The 23,929-nt window shown below is 44.8% G+C and overlaps 2 protein-coding genes across 3 annotated transcripts; one reads left to right on the top strand and one right to left on the bottom strand.

The window, feature by feature from the left end:
- Positions 1-15,916: 15,916 nt before the first annotated feature.
- On the top strand, positions 15,917-16,738 carry LOC119286323. Its single transcript, XM_037565699.1, has one exon. The coding sequence runs from the start codon at positions 16,041-16,043 to the stop codon at positions 16,503-16,505; it is 465 nt and encodes a 154-aa protein (XP_037421596.1). The 5' UTR covers positions 15,917-16,040; the 3' UTR covers positions 16,506-16,738.
- Positions 16,739-16,832: 94 nt separating this feature from the next.
- On the bottom strand, positions 16,833-22,316 carry LOC119286322 (putative HVA22-like protein g). 2 transcript variants are annotated; one of them, XM_037565697.1, is made up of 6 exons: positions 22,061-22,310; positions 21,815-21,913; positions 18,629-18,673; positions 18,468-18,531; positions 18,163-18,369; positions 16,833-17,200 (listed from the first exon to the last, which is right to left on the bottom strand). In XM_037565697.1, exons 1-6 carry the CDS (start codon positions 22,090-22,092, stop codon positions 17,018-17,020), a joined length of 630 nt encoding a protein of 209 aa, XP_037421594.1. In that variant the 5' UTR covers positions 22,093-22,310; the 3' UTR covers positions 16,833-17,017. The 2 variants fall into 2 exon arrangements, with proteins under 2 accessions (XP_037421594.1, XP_037421595.1); XM_037565698.1 differs by lacking the exon at positions 16,833-17,200 and adding an exon at positions 17,220-17,422 and having other exon boundaries at positions 22,061-22,316.
- Between the last annotated feature and the right edge of the window lie 1,613 nt (positions 22,317-23,929).

Genomic DNA, 23,929 nt, shown 5'->3' with positions numbered 1-23,929 from the left:
TGTCAGTCTGTTTATCAGTGGAACCCGGAGGAGATCGCCAGCCAGTGGCAATCTGAGGACCCTTCTCAGTATGACCCCAACTACAACTTTGATCCATGGGCATAGACCAACTTAGGCCAAAAGCCTAAGCTTGGGGGAGTATGTATCTCTCACCGACATTACATTCATGTTCACACACTCATGCCAGTTGTCGGTGCTCATACTTTTTCATTGTATCATCCATGCTAGTTTATTTTCATTTTCTCGCTTTCTTCTTGTGTGTTTGAAAAATCTTAAGAAAACCAAAAAAAATTAGTTGTAGCTTTTAGCTAGTTTACTTTCCATGCATGTAGTAGTAGTAGTAGTAATTAAAAAGAAAACCCAAAAAGATTTCTCGTTCTTCTTTTGCTTGTTGGGAGCTTTCCCGTGTAAATAGTTTTGTTTCTTTTCTTTCCTTTGGGGGTCGAGAGGAGAAGACCATAATGAAAATGTTGAGTGGCTCTTATATGCATTATTGTTGATCTAACAAAGAGCTCATATTACCTTGTCTTCTTTCTTGAATCGAATGCTTGCAGATTCCAGCTTAGTCCAATGCACGTGCACTATTATTATTATCCACATCGTTCGGTCGTGCAAGTGAAAGGCAGTAATGATGATTATATGATGAACTTATTGAGATGAGGAAAGCTGGTATGAACTCGACCTCTCTTGTTTTTGTAAATATGATTAGTCCATCGTTCCTGATTCAGCCTATTATGAAAGAACCATATTTGCAATGACAATTAGAGATTGCAGTTGCTTATGCCAAGCTTAATTAGCTAGGAGTTTATAATGGTTTACCTTGCGTGCCAACATGCTATTAAAATGGTTGTGATGTGGTATGATAGGGTGGTATCCTCCTTTGAATGATTCGAGTGGCTTGACTTGGCACATGTTCACGCATGTAGTTGGAACAAAATCAACATAGCCTCCACGATATTTATGTTCATGGTGCATTATATCCTACTCATGCTTGCGTTCGGTGTTGATTAATTTTAATGCATGTTCATGACTGTTGTCGCTCTCTAGCTGGTCGCTTCCCAGTCTTTTTCTAGCCTTCACTTGTACTAAGCGGGAATACTGCTTGTGCATCCAATTCCATACACCCCAAAGTTATTCCATATGAGTCCACCATACCTACCTATATACGGTATCTACCTGCCGTTCCAAGTAAATTTGTATGTGTCAAACTCTAAACCTTCAAATAAACATTCTATTTTGTATGCTCGAATAGCTCATGTATCAACTAGGGTTGTCTGTATCCTCCATGCTAGGCGGGTTATTCTCAAGAGGAGTGGACTCCGTTCCTCATTCACGAGAAAATGGCTGGTCACCGGGATGCCCAGTCCCATGCTCAAATCAAATCAAAATAATTGCAAACAGAACTCCCCCAGGATTGTTGTTAGTTGGAGGCACCCGTTGTTTCGGGCGAGCCATGGATTGATGCTTGTTGGTGGTGGGGGAGTATAAACTTTACCATTCTGCTTAGGAGCCGCCTATAATGTGTGTAGCATGGCAGATATCGAGATCTCTCGGTTGTTATGTTGACAATGAAAGTATACCGCTCAAAATATTATTCATATCTATTTCAAAATCGAGCTCTAGCACCTCTACAAATCCCTGCTTCCCTATGCGAAGGGCTTATCTATTTACTTTTATGTTGAGTCATCATCCTCTTATTAAAAAGCACTAGTTGGAGAGCACCGCTGTCATTTGCATCCATTACTGTTAGTTTACATTGAGTATGACTGTGATTGGATCTCTTTTACCATGAATTACAATGTCTAGTCAATCCTTGATCTTTAAAGGTGCTCTACATTTATGTTTTGTGGTCTCATAAAGGGCTAGCGAGATACCATCTTGTTATATCATATCATGATTGTTTTGAGAAAGTGTTGTCATCTGAGATTTGTTATTATTGCTCGCTAGCTGGTCATGCCATTGATATGAGTAAACATGAGACCTAAATGTTATTGTGAATATGGTTAGTTCATAATCTTTGCTGAAAACTTGAATACTGGCTTTACATATTTACAACAACAAAAGCAAACAGAGTTTGTAAAAGTTTTTCTTTATCACTTATAGTTTATCAACTGAATTGCTTGAGGACAAGCAAAGGTATAAGCTTGGGGGAGTTGATACATCTCCGTCGTATCTACTTTTCCAAACACTTTTGCCCTTGTTTTGGACTCTAACTTGCATGATTTGAATGGAACTAACCCGGACTGACGTTGTTTTCAGCAGAATTGCCATGGTGTTATTTTTGTGCAGAAATAAAAGTTTTCGGAATGACCTGAAAATCAATGGAGATTATTTTTGGAATATATAAAAAATACTGGAAGAAGAATCCACGTCAAGGGGCCCACACCCTATCCACGAGGGTGGAGGCGCGCCCCCTACCTCATGGGCCCCCTGACGCTCCACCGACCTCAACTCCATATATTTGTGTTCGGGGAGAAAAAAATCAGAGAGAAGGATTCATCGCGTTTTACGATATGGAGCCGCCACCAAGCCCTAAACACTCTCGGGAGGGCTGATCTGGAGTCCGTTCGGGGCTCCAGAGAGGGGAATCCGTCGCCATCGTCATCATCAACCTTCCTCCATCACCAATTTCATGATGCTCACTGCCGTGCGTGAGTAATTCCATCGTAGGTTTGCTGGACGGTGATGGGTTGGATGAGATTTATCATGTAATCGAGTTAGTTTTGTTAGGGTTTGATCCCTAGTATCCACTGTGTTTTGAGATTGATGTTGCTATGACTTTGCTATGCTTAATGCTTGTCACTAGGGCCCGAGTGCCATGATTTCAGATCTGAACCTGTTATGTTTTCATGAATATATGTGAGTTCTTGATCCTATCTTGCAAGTCTATAGTCACCTATTATGTGTTAAGATCCGTTAACCCCGAAGTGACAATAATCGGGACCATTACCAGTGATGACCGTAGTTTGAGGAGTTCATGTATTCACTATGTGTTAATGCTTTGGTCCGGTACTCTATTAAAAGGAGGCCTTAATATCCCTTAGTTTCCAATAGGACCCCGCTGCCACAGGAGGGTAGGACAAAAGATGTCATGCAAATTCTTTTCCATAAGCACGTATGACTATATTCGGAATACATGCCTACATTACATTGATGAGCTGCAGCTAGTTCTGTGTCACCCAATGTTATAATTGTTGCATGATCGATCGCATTCGACATAATTCTCCATCACCGATCCAATGCCTACGAGATTTTCATATATTGTTCTTCGCTTATTTACTTTTCCGTTGCTACTGTTACAATCACTATAAAACCCAAAAATATTACGTTTGCTACCGTTACCATTATTATCATATTACTTTGCTACTAAATACCTTGCTGCAGATATTAAGTTTCCAGGTGTGGTTGAATTGACAACTCAGCTGCTAATACTTGAGAATATTCTTTGGCTCCCCTTGTGTTGACTCAATAAATTTGGGTTGAATACTCTACCCTCGAAAACTGTTGCGATCCCTATACTTGTGGGTTATCAATGCCGTCAGTCGTGGTGTGGCTAGTCAGCTAGTCCTCCGGCTTGGCGATTCCGCTGTACTTGGGGTGTTGCGCGGGAGTGCGAAACCTTTGGGTAAGGGCTCGCCTTGAATGTGCGGGCCGAAACAGGCCGGCCCGACCATGCTTTGTTCCTCCAGCTCGAGGGAGCGAGCCAGCCGGTCAAGGCGGTGGCGGGTATCATCCTTGCTGGGGGGATCACTGGGTCTGAGCCGATTGGCTGTCGGGGCGCGACCTGCCGAGCCAATGGAGACTTGCTGCTCCCGGCGCACGGGAAGAGTCGGCAGGGGACGATGTCGGCGAGCCTGATCCGCCGACTCCTCAAGACGACTGGTGATAGTAGGCGCGTCCTGCTGGCGACGGCCTCCCCGGCTGTTGCAAGAATGCCCTCCGTGGCTGGATCCGTGCAGGGAGGAGGCTTGGGCGGCCTATCGGGGGTGATCGTCCGGCTGCGGGTCGCCAGCCTGCCGTGGAGGCTCCGAATCGGTAGGGTCCCGCTCAAACTGGTCTTTTAGGCGGTTGGCGGTGGACACGAGCACGCGGACCCGCTGTTGCTGATGCTGCTGCCGTGCTCGCCCTCCAGGTTGTCGAGCTCGTCCATGGCCACCTCTGCCGCTCTCAGATTCTGGGCCGGAGTAGCATAGACCGGTCGATTGGCGCCGAAGAGCTCGACGATGGCACCACTATGGTGATGCACGTCGCCCCGCCGGCTAGGTTTGACACTGATGCCGCTTGAACAACGTTGGTATTTCCCCAAAGAGGAAGGGATGATGCAGCACAGCTACGATGGTATTTCCCTCAGTGACGAGACCAAGGTTATTGAACCAGTAGGAGAACCACGCAACACTACGTGAACGACACCTGCACACAAAGAACAAATACTTGCAACCCGACGTAAAAGAGGGGTTGTCAATCCCTCCTGGGTAAAATATAGGTAAAATTTGTAGTAGATTCGATAAATAGATCTCACGGGAACGCGAGATAAATAAATAATAATAAATTGCAGTAAGGTATTTTTGGGTTTTTGGATTAATAGATATGAAAATAAAAGCAAATAAAAATAGATCTCAAAGGCAAATATAATATAGAAGAGACCCCGGGGCCGTAGATTTCACTTGTGGCTTCTCTCGAGAAAAATAGCATATGGTGGGTAAACAAATTACTGTTGGGTAATTGATAGAACTTCAAATAATCATGACGATATCCAGGCAATGATCATTATATAGGCATCACGTCCAAGATTAGTAGACTGACTCCTGCCTACATCTACTACTATTACTCCACACATCGACCGCTATCCAGCATGCATCTTCTATTAAGTTCATGGAGAAATGGAGTAATGCAAAAAGAACGATGACATGATGTAGACAAGATCTTCTCATATAGGAATAGACCCCATCTTGTTATCCTTAATAGCAACAATACATACGTGTCGTTTCCCCTTCTGTCACTGCGATCGAGCACCGTAAGATCGAACCCATCACAAAGCACCTCTTCCCATGGCAAGAAAAATCGATCTAGTCGTCCTAACTAAACCAAAGATTCTAAGAAGAAATACGAGGCTATAAGTAACCATGCATATAAGAGATCAAAAGACTCAAATAACTTTCATGGATAAAAACATAGATCTGATCATAAGCTCAAAGTTCATCGGATCCCAACAAACACACCGCAAAAAGAGTTACATCAAATAGATCTCCAAGAGACCATTGCATTGAGAATAAAAAGAGAGAGAGGAAGCCATCTAGCTACTAACCACGGACATGTAGGTTTACGATGAACTACTCACGCATCATCAGAGAGGCACCAATGAGGATGATGAACCCCTCCGTGATGGTGTCTAGATTGGATCTATGGTTTTTGGAACTTGCGACGGCTGGAATTGTTTTTCGTCGACCCTCCTAGGGTTTCTGGAATATTGGAGTAATTATGGAGCAAAGAGGCGGTGTGGGAGGCCACCGAGGTGGGCACAACCCACCAGGGCATGCTTGGGTGGGTTGTGCCCCCCTCGGGGCACCCCTCTGGTACTTCTTTGGCCCTCGTGTGTCTTTTGGCCCAGAAAAATTCTCCAAAAAGTTTCGCTGCGTTTGGACTCCGTTTGGTATTGATTTTCTGCGAAGTAAAAAACAAGCAAAAAACAACAACTGGCACTAGGCACTATGTCAATAGGTTAGTCCCAAAAAATGGTATAAAGTTGCTATAAAATGATTGTAAAACATTCAAGAATGATAATATAACATCATGGAACAATCAAAAATTATAGATACGTTGGAGACGTATCAGACACCAGCATGGGTGAGGCCATGGGCGGTGTTGTACTCGCACTAGGCGGCCTCTAGCAGGCGTTGCACGATGGCCACCTCCGTGGCCCTGGTGACGATGAGCTTGCGGGAGGCCTCAAGCTCGGCCGCGGCTGCCGGCTGATTGGCACCCAGCGTGATGGGGGCGTGCAAGCTCTGCAGCGTCGCCAACAGGGGGTCAGACTGTCCAACGCCGGCCGCCGCCGCGGTAGCAGCCCCGTCCGCACGGCTAACGCGGCCGCTGGTGGTGCTGGACCCAGCAATGAGCACCTCCATGCGAACGCAGGAGTTGTTGACGTCACTTGAGGCATCGCCACTGCATGGTGGCAGGTCGGAGATGGTGAGCACCTCTCTAGGGTATTTGTCGGGGATGAGCGCGATGGCGACATGTAGCCCGTCGAAGGGATGATGGTGTCGCCGGCCAGGCTAGCGACACCAAGCGTCGTGCTGGAGCCGGCGCCATCAACCACGCCAGGCGTGCTGAACAAGCTGTTGGGGAACGTAGTAATTTCAAAAAAAATCCAACGCACACGCAAGATCATGGTGATGCATAGCAACGAGAGGGAAGAGTGTGATCTACATACCCTTGTAGACCGACAGCGAAAGCGTTAGCACAACGCGGTTGATGTAGTCGTACGTCTTCACGGCCCGACCGATCAAGCACCGAAATTACGGCACCTCCGAGTTCTAGCACACGTTCAGCTCGATGACGATCCCCGGACTCCGATCCAGCAAAGTGTCGGGGAAGAGTTCCGTCAGCATGACGGCGTGGTGACGATCTTGATGTACTACCGTCGCAGGGCTTCGCCTAAGCACCGCTACAATATTATCGAGGATTATGGTGGAGGGGGGCACCGCACACGGCTAAGAGAACGATCACGAAGACCAACTTGTGTGTCTAGGGGTGCTCCTGCCCCCGTATATAAAGGAGCAAGGGGAGGAGGCCGGCCCTAGGAGGAGGGCGCGCCAGGAGGAGTCCTACTCCCACCGGGAGTAGGATTCCCCCCTTTCCTAGTTGGAATAGGATTCGGGAGGGGGAAAGAGGAGAGAGAGAATGAAGGGGGGGCGCCGCCCCCCTCTCCTTGTCCTATTCGGACTAGGGGGGAGGGGCGCGCGGCCCAGCCCTGGCCACCTCACCTCTCTTCCACTAAAGCCCACTAAGGCCCATATACCTCCCGGGGGGTTCCGGTAACCTCCCCGTACTCCGGTAAAATCCCGATTTCACCCGGAACACTTCCGATATCCAAATATAGGCTTCCAATATATCAATATTTATGTCTCAACCATTTCGAGACTCCTCGTCATGTCCGTGATCACATCCGGGACTCCGAACAAACTTTGGTACATCAAAATGCATAAACTCATAATATAACTGTCATCAAAACCTTAAGCGTGCGGACCCTACGGGTTCGAGAACAATGTAGACATGACCGAGACACGTCTCCGGTCAATAACCAATAGCGGAACCTGGATGCTCATATTGGCTCCCACATATTCTACGAAGATCTTTATCGGTCAGACCGCAAAACAACATACGTTGTTCCCTTTGATCGAGATTCGATCGTCGGTATCTCAATACCTAGTTCAATCTCGTTACCGGCAAGTCTCTTTACTCGTTTTGTAATACATCATTTCGCAACTAACTCATTAGTTGTAATGCTTGCAAGGCTTATGTGATGTGCATTACCGAGAGGGCCCAGAGATACCTCTCCGACAAATGGAGTGACAAATCCTAATCTCGAAATACGCCAACCCAACATGTACCTTTGGAGACACCTGTAGAGCTCCTTTGTACAGCCAGTTACGTTGTGACGTTTGGTAGCACACAAAGTGTTCCTCCGGCAAACGGGAGTTGCATAATCTCATAGTCATAGGAACATGTATAAGTCATGAAGAAAGCAATAGCAACATACTAAACGATCGGGTGCTAAGCTAATGGAATGGGTCATGTCAATCACATCATTCTTCTAATTATGTGATCCCATTAATCAAATAACAACTCTTTTGTTCATGGTTAGGAAACATAACCATCTTCGATTAACGAGCTAGTCAAGTAGAGGCATACTAGTGACACTCTGTTTGTCTATGTATTCACACATGTATTATGTTTCCAGTTAATAGAATTCTAGCATGAATAATAAACATTTATCATGATATAAGGAAATAAATAATAACTTTATTATTGCCTCTAGGGCATATTTCCTTCAGTCTCCCACTTGCACTAGAGTCAATAATCTAGTTCTCATCGCCATGTGATTCAACACTAATATTTCACATCACCATGTGATTAACACCCATAGTTCACATTGTCATGTGACCTATACCCAAAGGGTTTACTAGAGTCAGTAATCTAGTTCACATTGTTTATGTGATTAGCACCCAAAGAGTACTAAGGTGTGATCATGTTTTGCTTGTCAGATAATTTTAGTCAACGGGTCTGTCACATACAGATCCGTAAGTATTTTGCGAATTCTATGTCTACAATGCTCTGCACGGAGCTACTCTAGCTAATTGCTCCCACTTTCAATATGTATCTAGATCAAGACTTAGAGTCATCCAGATCTGTGTCAAAACTTGCATCGACGTAACTTTTTATGACGAACCTTTTTTGTCACCTCCATAATTGAGAAATATTTCCTTATTCCACTAAGGATAATTGTGACCGTTGTCCAGTGATCTACTCTTAGATCACTATTGTACTCCCTTGCTTAACACAGTGTAGGGTATACAATAGATCTGGTACACAGCATGGCATACTTTATAGAACCTATGGCTGAGGCATAGGGAATGACTTTCATTCTCTTTCTATCTTCTGTCGTGGTCGGGCTTTGAGTCTTACTCAATTTCACACCTTGTAACACAGCCAAGAACTCTTTCTTTGACCGTTCCAATTTTTGAACTACTTCAAAATATTGTCAAGGTATGTACTCATTGAAAAAAAAACGTATCAAGCATCTTGATCTATCTCTATAGATCTTGATGCTTAATATGTAAGCAGCTTCACCGAGGTCTTTCTTTGAAAAACTTCTTTCAAAACACTCCTTTATGCTTTGCAGAATAATTCTACATTATTTCCGATCAATAATATGTCATTCACATATAATTATCAGAAATGTTGTAGTGCTCCCACTCACTTTCTTGTAAATACAGGCTTCACCGCAAGTCTGTATAAAACTATATGCTTTGATCATCTCATCAAAGCACATATTCCAACTCCGAGATGCTTGCACCAGTCCATAGATGGATCGCTGGAGCTTGCACATTTTGTTAGCACTTTTAGGATTGACAAAACCTTCTGGTTGTATCATATACAACTCTTCTTTAATAAATCCATTAAGGAATGCCGTTTTGTTTATCCATTTGCCGGATTTCATAAAATGCGGCAATTGCTAACATGATTCGGACAGACTTAAGCATAGATATGAGTGAGAAACTCTCATCGTAGTCAACACCTTGAACTTGTCGAAAACCTTTTTGCGACAATTCTAGCTTTGTAGATAGTAACACTACTATCAGCGTCCGTCTTCCTCTTGAAGATCCATTTAATCTCAATGGCTTGTCGATCATTGGGCAAGTCAATCAAATTCCATACTTTGTTCTCATACATGGATCTCATCTCAGATTTCATGGCCTCAAGCCATTTCGCGGAATCTGGGCTCATCATCGCTTCCTCATAGTTCATAGGTTCATCATGGTCAAGTAACATGACCTCCAGAACAGGATTACCGTACCACTCTGGTGCGGATCTCACTCTGGTTTTACCTACAAGGTTCGGTAGTAACTTGATCTGAAGTTACATGATCATCATCATTAGCTTCCTCACTAATCGGTCTAGTAGTCACAGGAACAGATTTCTGTGATGAACTACTTTCCAATAAGGGAGCAGGTACAGTTACCTCATCAAGTTCTACTTTCCTCCCACTCACTTCTTTTGAGAGAAATTCCTTCTCTAGAAAGGATCCATTCAAAGCAACGAATATCTTGCCTTCGGATCTGTGATAGAAGGTGTACCCAATATTTTCTTTTGGGTATCCTATGAAGACGCACTTCTCCGATTTGGGTTTGAGCTTATCAGTTTGAAACTTTTTCACATAAGCATTGCAACCTCAAACTTTAAGAAACGACAACTTTGGTTTCTTGCCAAACCACAGTTCAGATTGTGTCGTTTTAACGGATTTAGATGGTGCCCTATTTAACGTGAATGCAGTTGTCTCTAATGCATAACCCCAAAACGATAGTGGTAGATCGGTAAGAGACATCATAGATCGCACCATATCTATTAAAGTACGGTTATGACGTTCGGACACACCATTACATTGTGGTGTTCCAGGTGGCGTGAGTAGTGAAACTATTTCACATTGTTTTTAACTGAAGGCCAAACTCGTAACTCAATACTCTTCTCTATGATCAGATCGTAGAAACTTTATTTTCTTGTTACGATGATTTTTCACTTCACTCTGAAATTCTTTGAACTTTTCAAATGTTTCAGACTTATGTTTCATCAAGTAGATATACTCATATCTGCTCAAATCATCTGTGAAGATCAGAAAATAATGATCCCTGTCGCGAGCCTCAATATTCATCGGACCACATACATCAGTATGTATGATTTCCAACAAATCTGTTGCTCGCTCCATTGTTCCGAAGAACAGAGTCTTAGTCATCTTGCCCATGAGGCATGGTTCGCAAGCATCAACTGATTCATAATCAAGTGATTCCAAAAGCCCATCAGCATGGAGTTTCTTCATGCGCTTTACACCAATATGACCTAAACGGCAGTGCCACAAATAAGTTGCACTATCATTATTAACTTTGCATCTTTTGGTTTCAATATTATGATTATGTGTATCACTACGATCGAGATCCAACAAACTATTTTCATTGGGTGTGTAACCATATAAGGTTTTATTCATGTAAACAGAACAGCAATTTATTCTCTTACTTAAATGAATAATTGTATTGCAATAAACATGATCAAATCATATTCATGCTCAACGCAAACACCAAATAGCACTTATTTAGGTTCAACACTAATCCCAAAATTATAGGGAGTGTGCGATGATGATCATATCAATCTTGGAACCATTTCCAACACACATCGTCACTTCACCCTTAACTAGTCTCTGTTTATTCTGCAACTCCCGTTTCGAGTTACTAATCTTAGCAACTGAACTAGTATCAAATACTGAGGGGTTGCTATAAACACTAGTAAAGTACACATTAATAACATGTATATCAAATATACTTATGTTCACTTTGCCATCCTTCTTATCCGCCAATCTCTTGGGGTAGTTCCGCTTCCAGTGACCAGTCCCTTTGCAGTAGAAGCACTTAGTCTCAGGCTTAGGACCAGACTTGGGCTTCTTCACTTGAGCAGCAACTTGCTTGTGTTCTTCTTGAAGTTCCCCTTCTTCCCTCTGCCCTTTTATTGTAACTAGTGGTCTTGTCTACCATCAACACTTGATGTTTTTCTCGATTTCTACCTTTGTCAATTTCAGCATTACGAAGAGCTTGGGAATCGTTTCCGTTATCCCTTGCATATTATAGTTCATCACGAAGTTCTACTAACTTGGTGATGGTGACTAGAGAATTCTGTCAATCACTATTCTATCTGGAAGATTAACTCCCACTTGATTCAAGCGATTGTAGTACCCAGACAATCTGAGCACATGCTCACTGCTTGAGCGATTCTCCTCCATCTTTTAGCTATAGAACTTGTTGGAGACTTCATATCTCTCAACTCGGGTATTTGCTTGAAATATTAACTTCAACTCCTGGAACATCTCATATGGTCCATGACGTTCAAAAACGTCTTTGAAGTCCCAATTCTAAGCCGTTAAGCATGGTGCACTAAACTATCAAGTAGTCATCATATTGAGCTAGCCAAACGTTCATAACGTCTGCATCTGCTCCTGCAATAGGTCTATCACCTAGTGGTGCATCAATGACATAATTCTTCTGTGCAACAATGAGGATAAACCTCAGATCACGGATCCAATCCGCATCATTGCTACTAACATCTTTCAACACAATTTTCTCTAGGAACATATCAAAATAAACACAGTGAAGCAACAACGCGAGCTATTGATCTACAACATGATTTGCATAATACTACCAGGACTAAGTTCATGATAAATTTAAGTTCAATTTAATCATATTACTTAAGAACTCCCACTTAGATAGACATCCGTCTAATCCTCTAAGTGATCACGTGATCCAAATCAACTAAACCATGTTCGATCATCACGTGAGATGGAGTAGTTTCATTGGTGAACATCACTATGTTGATCATATCTACTATATGATTCACGCTCGACCTTTCGGTCTCCGTGTTCCGAGGCCATATCTGTATATGCTTGGCTCGTCAAGTATAACCTGAGTATTCTGCGTGTGCAACTGTTTTGCATCCGTTGTATTTGAACGTAGAGCCTATCACACCCGATCATCACGTGGTGTCTCAGCACGAAGAACTTTCACAACGGTGCATACTCAGGGAGAACACTTCTTAATAATTAGTGAGAGATCGTCTTATAATGCTACCGTCAATCAAAGCAAGATAAGATGCATAAAAGACAAACATCACATGCAATCAATATAAGTGATATGATATGGCCATCATCATCTTGTGCTTGTGATCTCCATCTTCGAAGCACCGTCGTGATCACCATCGTCACCGGCGCGACACCTTGATCTCCATCGTAGCATCGTTGTCGTCTCACCAATCTTATGCTTCCACGACTATCGCTACCGCTTAGTGATAAAGTAAAGCATTACAGCACGATTGCATTGCACACAATAAAGCGACAACCATATGGCTCCTGCCAGTTGCCGATAACTCGGTTACAAAACATGATCATCTCATACAATAAAATTTAGCATCATGTCTTGACCATATCACATCACAACATGCCCAGCAAAAACAAGTTAGACGTCCTCTACTTTGTTGTTGCAAGTTTTACGTGGCTGCTACGGGCTTAAGCAAGAACCAATCTTACCTACGCATCAAAACCACAACAATAGTTTATCAAGTTGGTGCTATTTTAACCTTCACAAGGACCGGGCGTAGCCACACTCGGTTCAACTAAAGTTGGAGAAACTGTCACCCGCTAGCCACCTTTGTGCAAAGCACGTCGAGAGAATCGGTCTCGCGTAAGCGTACGCGTAATGTCGGTCCGGGCCACTTCGTCCAACAATACCGCCGAACCAAAGTATGACATGCTGGTAAGCAGTATGACTTATATCGCCCACAACTCACTTGTGTTCTACTCGTCCATATAACATCAACACATAAAACCTAGGCTCGGATGCCACTGTTGGGGAACGTAGTAATTTTAAAAAATTTCCTACGCACACGCAAGATCATGGTGATGCATAGCAACGAGAGGGGAGAGTGTGATCTACGTACCCTTGTAGACCGACAGCGGAAGCGTTAGCACAACGCGGTTGATGTAGTCGTACGTCTTCACGGCTCGACCGATCAAACACCGAAACTACGGCACCTCCGAGTTCTAGCACACGTTCAGCTCGATGACGATCCCCGGACTCCGATCCAGCAAAGTGTCGGGGAAGAGTTCCGTCAGCATGACGGCGTGGTGACGATCTTGATGTACTACCGTCGCAGGGCTTTGCCTAAGCACCGCTACAATATTATCGAGGATTATGGTGGAGGGGAGCACCGCACACGGCTAAGAGAACGATCACGAAGACCAACTTGTGTGTCTAGGGGTGCCCCCTGCCCCTGTATATAAAGGAGCAAGGGGAGGAGGCCGGCCCTAGGAGGAGGGCGCGCCAGGAGGAGTCCTACTCCCACCGGGAGTAGGATTCCCCCCTTTCCTAGTTGGAATAGGATTCGGGAGGGGGAAAGAGGAGAGAGAGAAGGAAGGGGGGGCGCCGCCCCCCTCTCCTTGTCCTATTCGGACTAGGGGGGAGGGGCGCGCGGCCCAGCCCTGGCCACCTCTCCTCTCTTCCACTAAAGCCCACTAAGGCCCATATACCTCCCGGGGGGTTTCGTAACCTCCCGGTACTCCGGTAAAATTCCGATTTCACCCGGAACACTTCCGATATCCAAATATAGGCTTCTAATATATCAATCTTTATGTCTCAACCATTTCGAGACTCCTCGTCATGTCCGTGATCACATCTGGGACTCCGAATAAACTTCGGTACATCAAAATGCATAAACTCATAATATAACTGTCATCAAAACCTTAAGCGTGCGGACCCTACGGGTTCGAGAACAATGTAGACATGACCGAGACACGTCTCCGGTCAATAACCAATAGCGGAACCTGGATGCTCATATTGGCTCCCACATATTCTACGATGCTCATATTGTACACATGGTAATTTTTAGAGAAAAAAAATTCTCATGATCCCATGAAAAATCCATATTGTTTTGTCCTCCAAACATGGCAATTCTAGGTCTTTTTTGTAATGTTACCATGGCCTTTGGGAAGTTTTATCAATTATTTCATGGCAATTTTATTATTAAGAGCATGACAATTTTATTACTAAGAACATGTCAATTTTTCTTATTAAGAGCATATAAATTTTATTAATCATACTCTTGGCAATTTTTTGCGCCTTTTACAATTTTTTTTCATCTTTGGACCATGGCAATTTGATTGGACATATCTGGATAAAACATTTTTTCTCTTGAAGTTCCCATTGGACCAATTATGATGTTTAACAAATTAGAGCATGATAATTTTGGTTTTGGTACATAACATGTCATATTTTGGTTTTAAATATACAATGGTTGACTTCTAGAGGATGGCAGTTTCATAAAGTATAGCATGCATCAATTTTATTTTATTTTTCATGGTTTTTTAGAACAAATGAGAGTACATCATGGCAATTTATGCACCGGATTTATTTACTTTTTCGCGAAGTTTTAAAAAATGACCTAATTAGGCTTAGCTCTTTTCCCCTAGATGCTTCATGTGACAGCTGAGGGTTCACATGGACAAGCGCTGCATCGGACGTCGAAAAGGGAACACAATGGTTTGTTTGACCGCTCTTCCTGAGATGAACGACTCGTTCACCCAGGTTCCTCCTAGGAGGCATTGGTTCACACAATGGTGACGACAAAGGGACTCGTATGAGGTTACAGTGGAGAATGGGCGTAACTGATTTAGCTACTATTTTGTTTGGTTCCGATCAATAAAGGTATGATTTACTTCATAGCATTTGTTTGTGCAATAAAACCTGAATACAACTGAAAACTAGAGGGGAGATGAAGGACAATTAGAGAGCGGAAGAGAACGCTGGAGAAGGATAACATGTGGTCCGAAGACGAAGCGGCACCACGAGTAGAGAAGGGGGTCGATGAAGGCCATCATTGTGGTGCTCTTCGCATGGCGCCACCGAGATCGGTTATCCATCGCCACCCCCTGCAGTGCTTGATTTGACGTAGAAGAATCGTGGCAGAGGGGATCGTTGGCAGAGGGATTGATCGATGGAACCGACTTGAGGGCATGAACTATTTACCTCGTTATTGGTTTACGAGCTGACCAAACCAAACGCGATTAACAGTATGAGAATGCGGTGTAATCAGATAACGATACAAATTGGTCGAACCAAGCACCTCCCTACAGTTGACGATGGCTAGCTATTCGGATCCTTCATTAAAATAGATGTCTCTCCGAGACAGCGAGTCTGGCCACTTTTCTTTTCTTTGTAATATACTTTTTTCCGCGTTGTAACCATCTCTCGTTTTCGAAAACGAAATGGAGCCCGTGATATATCCGTGTTGACCACGGCTACATCTTCATCTTCAAAGTTCAAACACAAATAGCCGTGGCCATGGACGACGTGGGCCCAACAATTCGCCGCGTAGCGGGCCCCACCCAGGCATCGCCACGCACCAGGCCGCCGTCTCGCCGTCCACGCCCGAAAATCCTCACCCGTCTCCCACTCCTGTCCCTCCCTAATTCCTCACCATTTCTCAGGCACACCCACGTCTACTTTCCCACTGCCACGTGGGCCGATCCACCTCCCCCCAGCCAATCATTTTCCAGTTCTATATACTAGTAGTACTACTATAAAACAACCCGCTCTGGAATTATTCGTCTCCACTACGAGAAATCTTCTTTTTCTGTTGAAAAGACACAACGAGAAATCTTCTCCTCCCCTGCTCCAGCTCGCACCAGGCAGCGCCACCAGCTGTGCGCGATCCCAACTGATCGCGCCATGGTAACGGCGGTGGCAGCCGTGCTGGAGCCTCCGTCACGGTCGCCGCTGCGGCGGCGGCACCGGCTGGCGAACGGGGCGGGTGCTACCACCGGCGACTTCGAGCTCCGGCACTGGCGCCCGGCCAAGAAGAGTAGCTCGTCCGGGATGAAGGGGCGGTGGGTGCCGCCGGAGATCGAGATCCCCAGCGGCGAGGAGGGGGGATACACCAGCCTCCGCGACATCATCTCGTCGCCCGAGTACGCCGCGGCCAAGCAGGCTCACTCCCCCGCGGACGGGGCCGGAGGCGGCGGGGACGTGCACATGATACGCCACCCGCTCGTGAAGCACGCGGCGTACGCGTACCTGCAGCTCACGCCATCCGCGCGGGAGGACCCCGGCAGGTTGCGCCGGCGGAGGCGCGGCCCCCTCTGCCGCCTTGTCCTCGGCTGTCTCGGCTTTGTCGGGGCGTTCTTCACGCGGTGACCTCGGCGTGAGCCTTACGGTTCTTGGTCAACTTTTTTTTGCCTCTCTTGCTTGTCTTTTCCAGTCCTTTTTCTCGCTCTTTTCTCCGTGTCCGTGTATTTAGAACAGAAGAAGCAATCGACTTGTTCGAGTTTTGATCATGGTTGCAATTCATGTAAATATTTTGGTAGGATTATAAGAACAAAAGATGATTATCTCCAACACCAACACAAGGCTAGCTATTTTTTAGTCTACTATCTTGTTCGTCTTTTTCGGTTGCCGTGAACTCGAAGATTTATGATGGCGATCCGAAGAACAAATCGTGCAGGAGAAAACGAGATTCAACAATGGAAAGGAAAAGCAAATTCTATCATGTTCATCATACAGTCACCCAAGTGTAAACTTCACATTGGATTTAATTTGCTATGTACTCTCCATTAGACCACCTGTGCCTTCTTTCACTGTTTAATCCAATCTATGTACATGATCATCCCCTAGTACTTGCCTCTGGAGCAACTACTTCTCCCAGCGCGTTAGTACTTCCCACTGTACTGTCGCCGGGCCGGCTTGGCGCCGGCCATGGAAGCGCGGATAACCTGGGCCACGGCGGCGGCGTCAAGGTCGGCGGGGCCGCCGAAGATGGACTCTTGTGGCGGAGGCGACGGCGGCCGGCGTTTGGTGGCGAAGGGGCTCCACCCGGACGACTTCTTGTTCCTCTGGCGCACATGCAAAAGGTTGAAGAGATCAGAGATGAGAGAACTGATCATTGTCAAATAACATCGTCCCTAGTACTGCTAACGTTTCACCTTCAAGATTCGTGCACGCACATGGCCGATTGGTTGGTGGGGCACGAGTCTATCCTCAAGCTTGATGCTCTCGCGAAACGTGCGCGCGAGCCACGACGACGGCTTCCTATGTTGGCCGTCGCTGTCTGTCCTCTGGGCCCAGGTTTGGACCAAAAGCAGTGAGAGCTGACAACGATCAGCGAGGTGATGTGCTTGGGCTAGATACGTCATCACGAGTTAAAAGATCGAGCACAAGGGGATGAGTAGCCTGCAGCCAGCGAAGCTGCGCACCCAATTTGGGTCTCGTTTATATATCTTATTACTAATAAGAATACATAACAGAGGTGCTACATCTAGTCTGATATACACCGCCAATTTTCATATTATTATGAAGTGCAGGCAGTGGGTTTCATACTCTTCGTCGGGTCATCGATTTATTCGATACAGAGAAGGAATAGGAGGCACTCTGGCCAGATAGTGCTCGCTCTGGCCTTGGTACTATTAGTTGGCACTGCCCATAGATGGAAATTTTTGCCAAAGTGGGTACAGTGGGAGAGGAGGACCTGTGAGGGGTTGGTCTAGCAGAAACGGGAATGTTAATTTATTGCCTAGCAATTTTGTTTGACGGTAGTTGGAATTACAACAGATCTGGAGTGGTGGAGGCTTTATTGGTACACGATTTCTGGCTGTGCCATTAGATGAGGAGCAGAGCAACTGATGAGGAATGAAAAATAGTTCAAATCTCATCGTAAGAGACGACATCAAACTACTACGAAGTACTATGAGCTATACTACCTGCGTTATGCCACCATGCAAGAGAACAGAGATGACTGTCTATATATATAGATAAAGTTAATGTTTGTGTTTGACGGGGTAATCACTTGTCTAGTTACCTCTGAAACTGATGCTGCAGGTTCGTCAGAAACGACGGATCGCAGGACATCCATGAAGAAGGCCGTCCCTTTATCAGCGAAGTTCTGAATGTAGAAGGTGAGCAGCTGCCCCGATCTGGCTCTCAGATGCAGCAGCCTCTGCTCGATGTTCGGCTCGTACTGCATCACCATGGGCCGGAGGAAGGTGTCGTACACGATGTCGCTGCCCTGAAGGTCCATATAAGAAGAAGATCATGCAATTGTTGCTGTGTCTTGTTTTTCGGTTTTCTTGGGGGAAATGTTAAGGAATGGATGTGCTTCCTCACCTTTGTCTTGGGGTACCACAGGTACACAAAGAAAGCCAGCTTGATTTCTCCGTACATCGGCATCCTGGTATCGACAAATTATAGCATGCGTGCACAGATGAGAAGGGAGCTTTGAAACAGAGCGGGGAAAAGATCTTGCAAATGGAATTGATTTAGCTGACCATGAGATGAAGCTCTCGACGGCTATCACCATGGCCACTATGATCCTGAAAAGTGTCCACCAACTTAATTATTAGGAGGGCAACACATACTTAGATTCAGCACAAGAAGAGACGACAAGCTTAAGCACAAAAGTGCTGGCCAGTAAAGATGAAAATGGTTATTAAGATAATTTTACATCAAAAACTTTTTTCAAATCCTACGGTTTCAGATATGGTAAGACATTTGACATCTGAACATCATCTGTTCTGAACCCAAGCCCGGGTTGTTAGGATAAGGTATAGTATGATTTATTGATTATTGTCACTAATATACAATGGTATCAGTATAATCCTAATTCTTATAGTCGGATTGTCCAACCTTTCAAATATGGTTAAACGATTTGGTAACAAACTAAACTATTAACTTACAATATGTGGATGTTATCTTTGACTATCAGATAGCACATATGCTTATTAGTATTTTATTATAGACTATTACCACCTTCTAGTATTGTACTGTATGTGTGTTTTGTGTGCATAAATATTAATAATAGCTAATTGTTTATCTAACACATAAATATTAAATCTGCTAGAGTGGGTATTTTCTATATTAATAATATTAATTAACATATTTTAAAATAAAATTATAATACCTCCTTTCAGTTTAGTAGGCCTGCACTTATCCCTAGATTGAAAATTTAACCATTATAATGCAAGTAATATATCCTAAAATTTATACAACTAGAAAATATACCATTTGAAGTTTCTGATGATATACTTTTTGGGATACATAATTTGTACTACATTGTTCAAATTGTTAATCTAGGGATATGTGCTGGCCTAATAAACCTGAAAGGAGGTAATATAATTTTAGTTTAAAATATGTTAATTGCATATACGTTTGTATTATGTGTACCCGTTCAAATTATGTGTACCCGTGTAGTTTTGTTGGCAATATCTCTGTTTAGACATACGTGTCTTGAATTGTTAAGCCACATTGTATAACATTTTGGTCTTTAATCATATGTTTTTTATTAATTTTAATTCATCGCATCAGCATGTGGTGTATGTTTGTTTCCAACCAAAGTCTCATCCATCATCATACCATGTTGAATCCAACATAATCCGATAGAGTTCGATATTGGACTACATCCGACCACTATATGTCCTGCTTCCAATTTCGAAAAGAATGTAAAATAGGATACAATTTAAGCTTATCTGATTGTAGTCGCATCGGTTTCACCCATACTAGCTGGTGTGTAACAATGCATTTAAAATAGCCCGACAAATTTAAAAAAAAATTACAGTTTATGGCACTAAGTGCATCTGTAGCAGATTTCTTGGAAACACCACCATTTCTTAAAAAGAACCACTGTGCAGAAAATACTCACTCTCACTTATTCTTATCCTTCAAATCTTAAACCACCACCATATTCCTTACATTTAAGGAATATGAGGCTCATTCCTTAAAAAATCATAGGATACTGACAAGTGGTTCACTTATACGCGCTGTTTGTCAGCGTGTGTGCACAAAATATAAGGACTACTGTTTTTTTCTTGTGGTGTATATTGGGAACGATTATAAGGAATCTGTTCTAGCATCATTCCTTAAATATTCCATTATTTACAGACTCTCCTTTCATGGTGCAACCACAAACAATTTCTTGGGCAGGTCAAGCTAAAGGAAATCACTACCCCGCAAAAAAAAAGCTAAGGCCCTGTTCGTTTAATCCCCTCCCCACAGGGATTGGAGGGGATTGGGGGGGTTTGAGGTAGATTTTGACTTGCAAGGGATTTAATCCCCTCCAATCTCTTTCAAACCACTCCAAACCCAGTCTAACCGAACAAGGCCTAAAGGATATCACATAAATTTTTGCTTTCAAGGCTTTATCTTCACTCTTCATTGCTTTGTTGATGAGTTGGGGGTGCCATGGTCTGATTTTGCCCCAACGTAGGAGTGATTTTCCAAGGTTCTAACAAAGTCTGGACAACAGTCACTACAAGGAACCCATTAGGTCACTACACATTTTTTTTCCGAATGTAGATTGATAGAGTCGAAGGTTAAGTATGGTAAAGACTAAAGGCACAATCATAGAAGTAGTAACATACAAACAAATCAGATAATGTCAGTTGAAAGAAGAGCATTACATGCAGAAACAACTTGGAACAGTGAGGCAACATGATATTTTATATCTCTAGCCGTTACTGACTCCACGTCCACATGATTTTAGGCACTTCTCTCTTGCAACTAAACCATCGGAATTTTACCTGCACCTAGGTACTCATCAGTTGTTTCGCTACAAGTTAATAGTCCATTATATGTGCCCCTTTATTGACTTTCACAACTAGGCATGAATTTATAATTCCCGCAAAAAACGGTATGAATTTATAAAGCTCCTGGAAAATAAAAAAAGTAGATTATAGTAATTGATGATTATAATCAACCTTTTGCTATTTTACTGATTGGGTATCCACATTTCTGGCTATTTTTGCATGGCAAATTGTAACATGAATTCAGGACCATACAACTGAACAACTCTAGAGACCTAAAATTCCAGTGCAATACACCACCTGCTCAGAACAGCGCATTGATATATGATCAAATTGTACTATTACGCCTCCGGTTCTAGAGACATAGGGCGCAAATGTGGAATAATATACTAGTGCGCACCTTTATTATAATGCCAAAACGCCAAGCAGCACACAATTGGACATATAGTGATCAATAATGTAGGAGCATCTCCTAAATCAGCTACTCATAATTTGCCGATAATATGTCGTCAGAGTCAGCAGTGGAAAGTATCTCAGACACCTAACATCCACCTAAAACTGCACCTTATCTAAACAAAATTAAAGTGATGCAGAAAAGAAAAGTTGGCATTATATCGCCGCACATGAACCTTTGCCGAGATACACATAAAAAAACAAGGCCATCAATAAAAAGGCTGAAAGAACGAGAACTAAAGTTACCATCATGCATGGTATCACATAAGTGGAAAGAAGAAGGAGAAAAGCAACGCAACCCATCCAAGTTTTGCATCTCACGCTTCCTCCTCTGTTTTTTTTTTCGAAGGAAAAAAAAACAGTTCGACTCGACGAGCAGAGAGTAGAAGCACAAGCAGGTGAACCAGGCAACCGATCCATTTCTGAATTCTAATGGCGTTGGGTCAGTGGTAAAGTTGGTTGACCAAATGTTGGAGAACGTACCAGTATTGGCACCAGAAGCGGAGCATGTGCGCGTCGTTGGGGCGCGCCTCCACCGTCTTGAAGCACTCGAACGCCGGCATCGCGTACCCGAACAGCAGCCTGCAGCGTCAATGGCGTCCCCGGTTCGCCAGGAGCCACGCGCACGACATCGGATCATTCATTCATTCGTTCACATGCATTCCCCCATTGATCGGTCGGTCCAACGGGTACGGCGAGAGCGATGGAACGGAGTAGCAGAGGACTTACAGGAGGACCCTGGAGAGGAACTCCCCCAGCATCTCGCCGGGCTGGAGCGGGCAGCGCGCGCGCGGGTTTGCGGCGGCGGCGAGCGTCGGCCTCCGCCCTGCCGCGACGCAGTAGCCGGCCGGAATCGTTGAGGTTCTCCAGAGGCGGGGATTTGCGTGGAGGATCGAGCGGCTGTTTGCTTCCTGAAGAAGGGAAGGGAGACTGAACTTGGAAGCAGAAGCGAGGAAGAGGAGACGCGACTGCGACTGCGACGCTACGAGGCGAGGAGTTTTGCCGAGGGCCAGGGCACACGAGTCCCACTGCAGGTGGGCCCGTGACGTGGCTTTTAGTTTCACCGGTATATCCACCCGGACGCGTGTTTGCTCTGCACCGACGCTTCTGTTCTGTTCAGTTGTGTCAGTGGCCCTGTACTTACTCTCTTCTTGTGGGGGCCTAGGACCCAGGAGATCGAGGTCGCGGTATCTTTTCTTGGTCATCGCTGCATGCTAGTAAGTACAGCTTTTTTTATCCACGTGCTTTAATTTTGACAGTAAGTTTAACTATCAAGACTGATTGCGGCGGGCGCAAAAGTTATATCAATGAATTTGTATTCGAAAGAAGTTTTTAATTATGTAATTTTTTCTCCCGCCGCAGTCGGTCTCGTTCGTTAAATTTATGGTCAAAGTTCAACCTTGGAAAGCGCGGGCGCAATATATTTTAGAATAGAGGGAGTAATAGTTTAGCTGTTCAACGGTTCAACCTCCTCGTATAAATTCATGCACGCGGGACGTCCGTGATCGTCATCGCTCCTGCACATCTAGCGAGAGTACTATGTATTAAACCCGGGCATGGGCAGCCGGGCCCGACGACCCGGCCTGAAAAACCCGGGCCGGGCCGGGCCGGGCTTGACACTCGGGCCGGACTCGGGCTTTGTTTTGCAGCCCGAAAGGTAGTTCGGGCCGGGCTCGGGCTTGTCTTTTTCTATTTTTCAGGCCGGACTTGCACGTACGCGTACTAAAAAAAGCGTTCGGGCCGGGCTTTCGGGCTTCGGGCTTCGGGCTTGATCGGGCCGGGCTCGGGCTTGATTTCAGAGAGTATTTCGGGCTTCGGGCCGGGCTCGGGCTTGAGAAATGAAGGTCGGGCTTTTACAAGCCCGGCCCGAAACCCGGCCCGGCCCGACGTTTGCCCAGGTTTACTATGTATACATTCACAAGTTATGCATGCCTCTCTGCTTTCCTTTTTCTTTTTGACAGATTACGTGCATTCCTTTTTTTTCCGAAAGTACGCCTAGGCGTATCATATTTTTATAGAAGACAAAAATATTATACAAGAAACTATAACTTGTTGCGAACAACAAGTATAGCTCGAACTCCACACTCCATCACGACAAATACAAACACAACACAAAATGCCTGTCCTAGACCAATCATCTAGCCGCGTCACAACAAAAGCCGGCCTCCTCGAAGCAACAACTCTAACCGGAAACTCCTTGCCAACGCACTACCCACCCTTGGATGCCTAAGAGGAGACGGCGAGTGGATAGCAGGACTCGGTCGGACCCGTGAAAGCCATCGTCTTGGATACGCCGGTGGCTGCGTGCATAGCGCCCATGAAGATCAGCTCGAACAGCGGCAAGCACCGGAGAACCACAAACAGTACCTAAGCCAAGTCCTCACCTGCGATGCTGTCAACAGAGGAACGACGTCACACCGCCGCCATCGCCGGTCCTGCAACGGACCAAAGGCTTTCGCCCGAAGACCACAACCCGATCAAGAAAGGGAGATGCCGACACACCATAGCGACGCCTCCAAGGAGGGAAACGACACCCACGGGCACCGTCGCCGCCAGCTCCGACTGAAGACGAGCAAGATTTTCATCCGAACCATTTTG

The sequence above is a fragment of the Triticum dicoccoides genome, chromosome 4A, assembly GCF_002162155.2.
Source record: "Triticum dicoccoides isolate Atlit2015 ecotype Zavitan chromosome 4A, WEW_v2.0, whole genome shotgun sequence".
In the NCBI taxonomy this organism is placed as follows: Eukaryota; Viridiplantae; Streptophyta; class Magnoliopsida; order Poales; family Poaceae; genus Triticum; species Triticum dicoccoides.
Note: the sequence above shows the minus strand (reverse complement) of the source record. Positions and strands in the feature narration are given on the sequence as shown.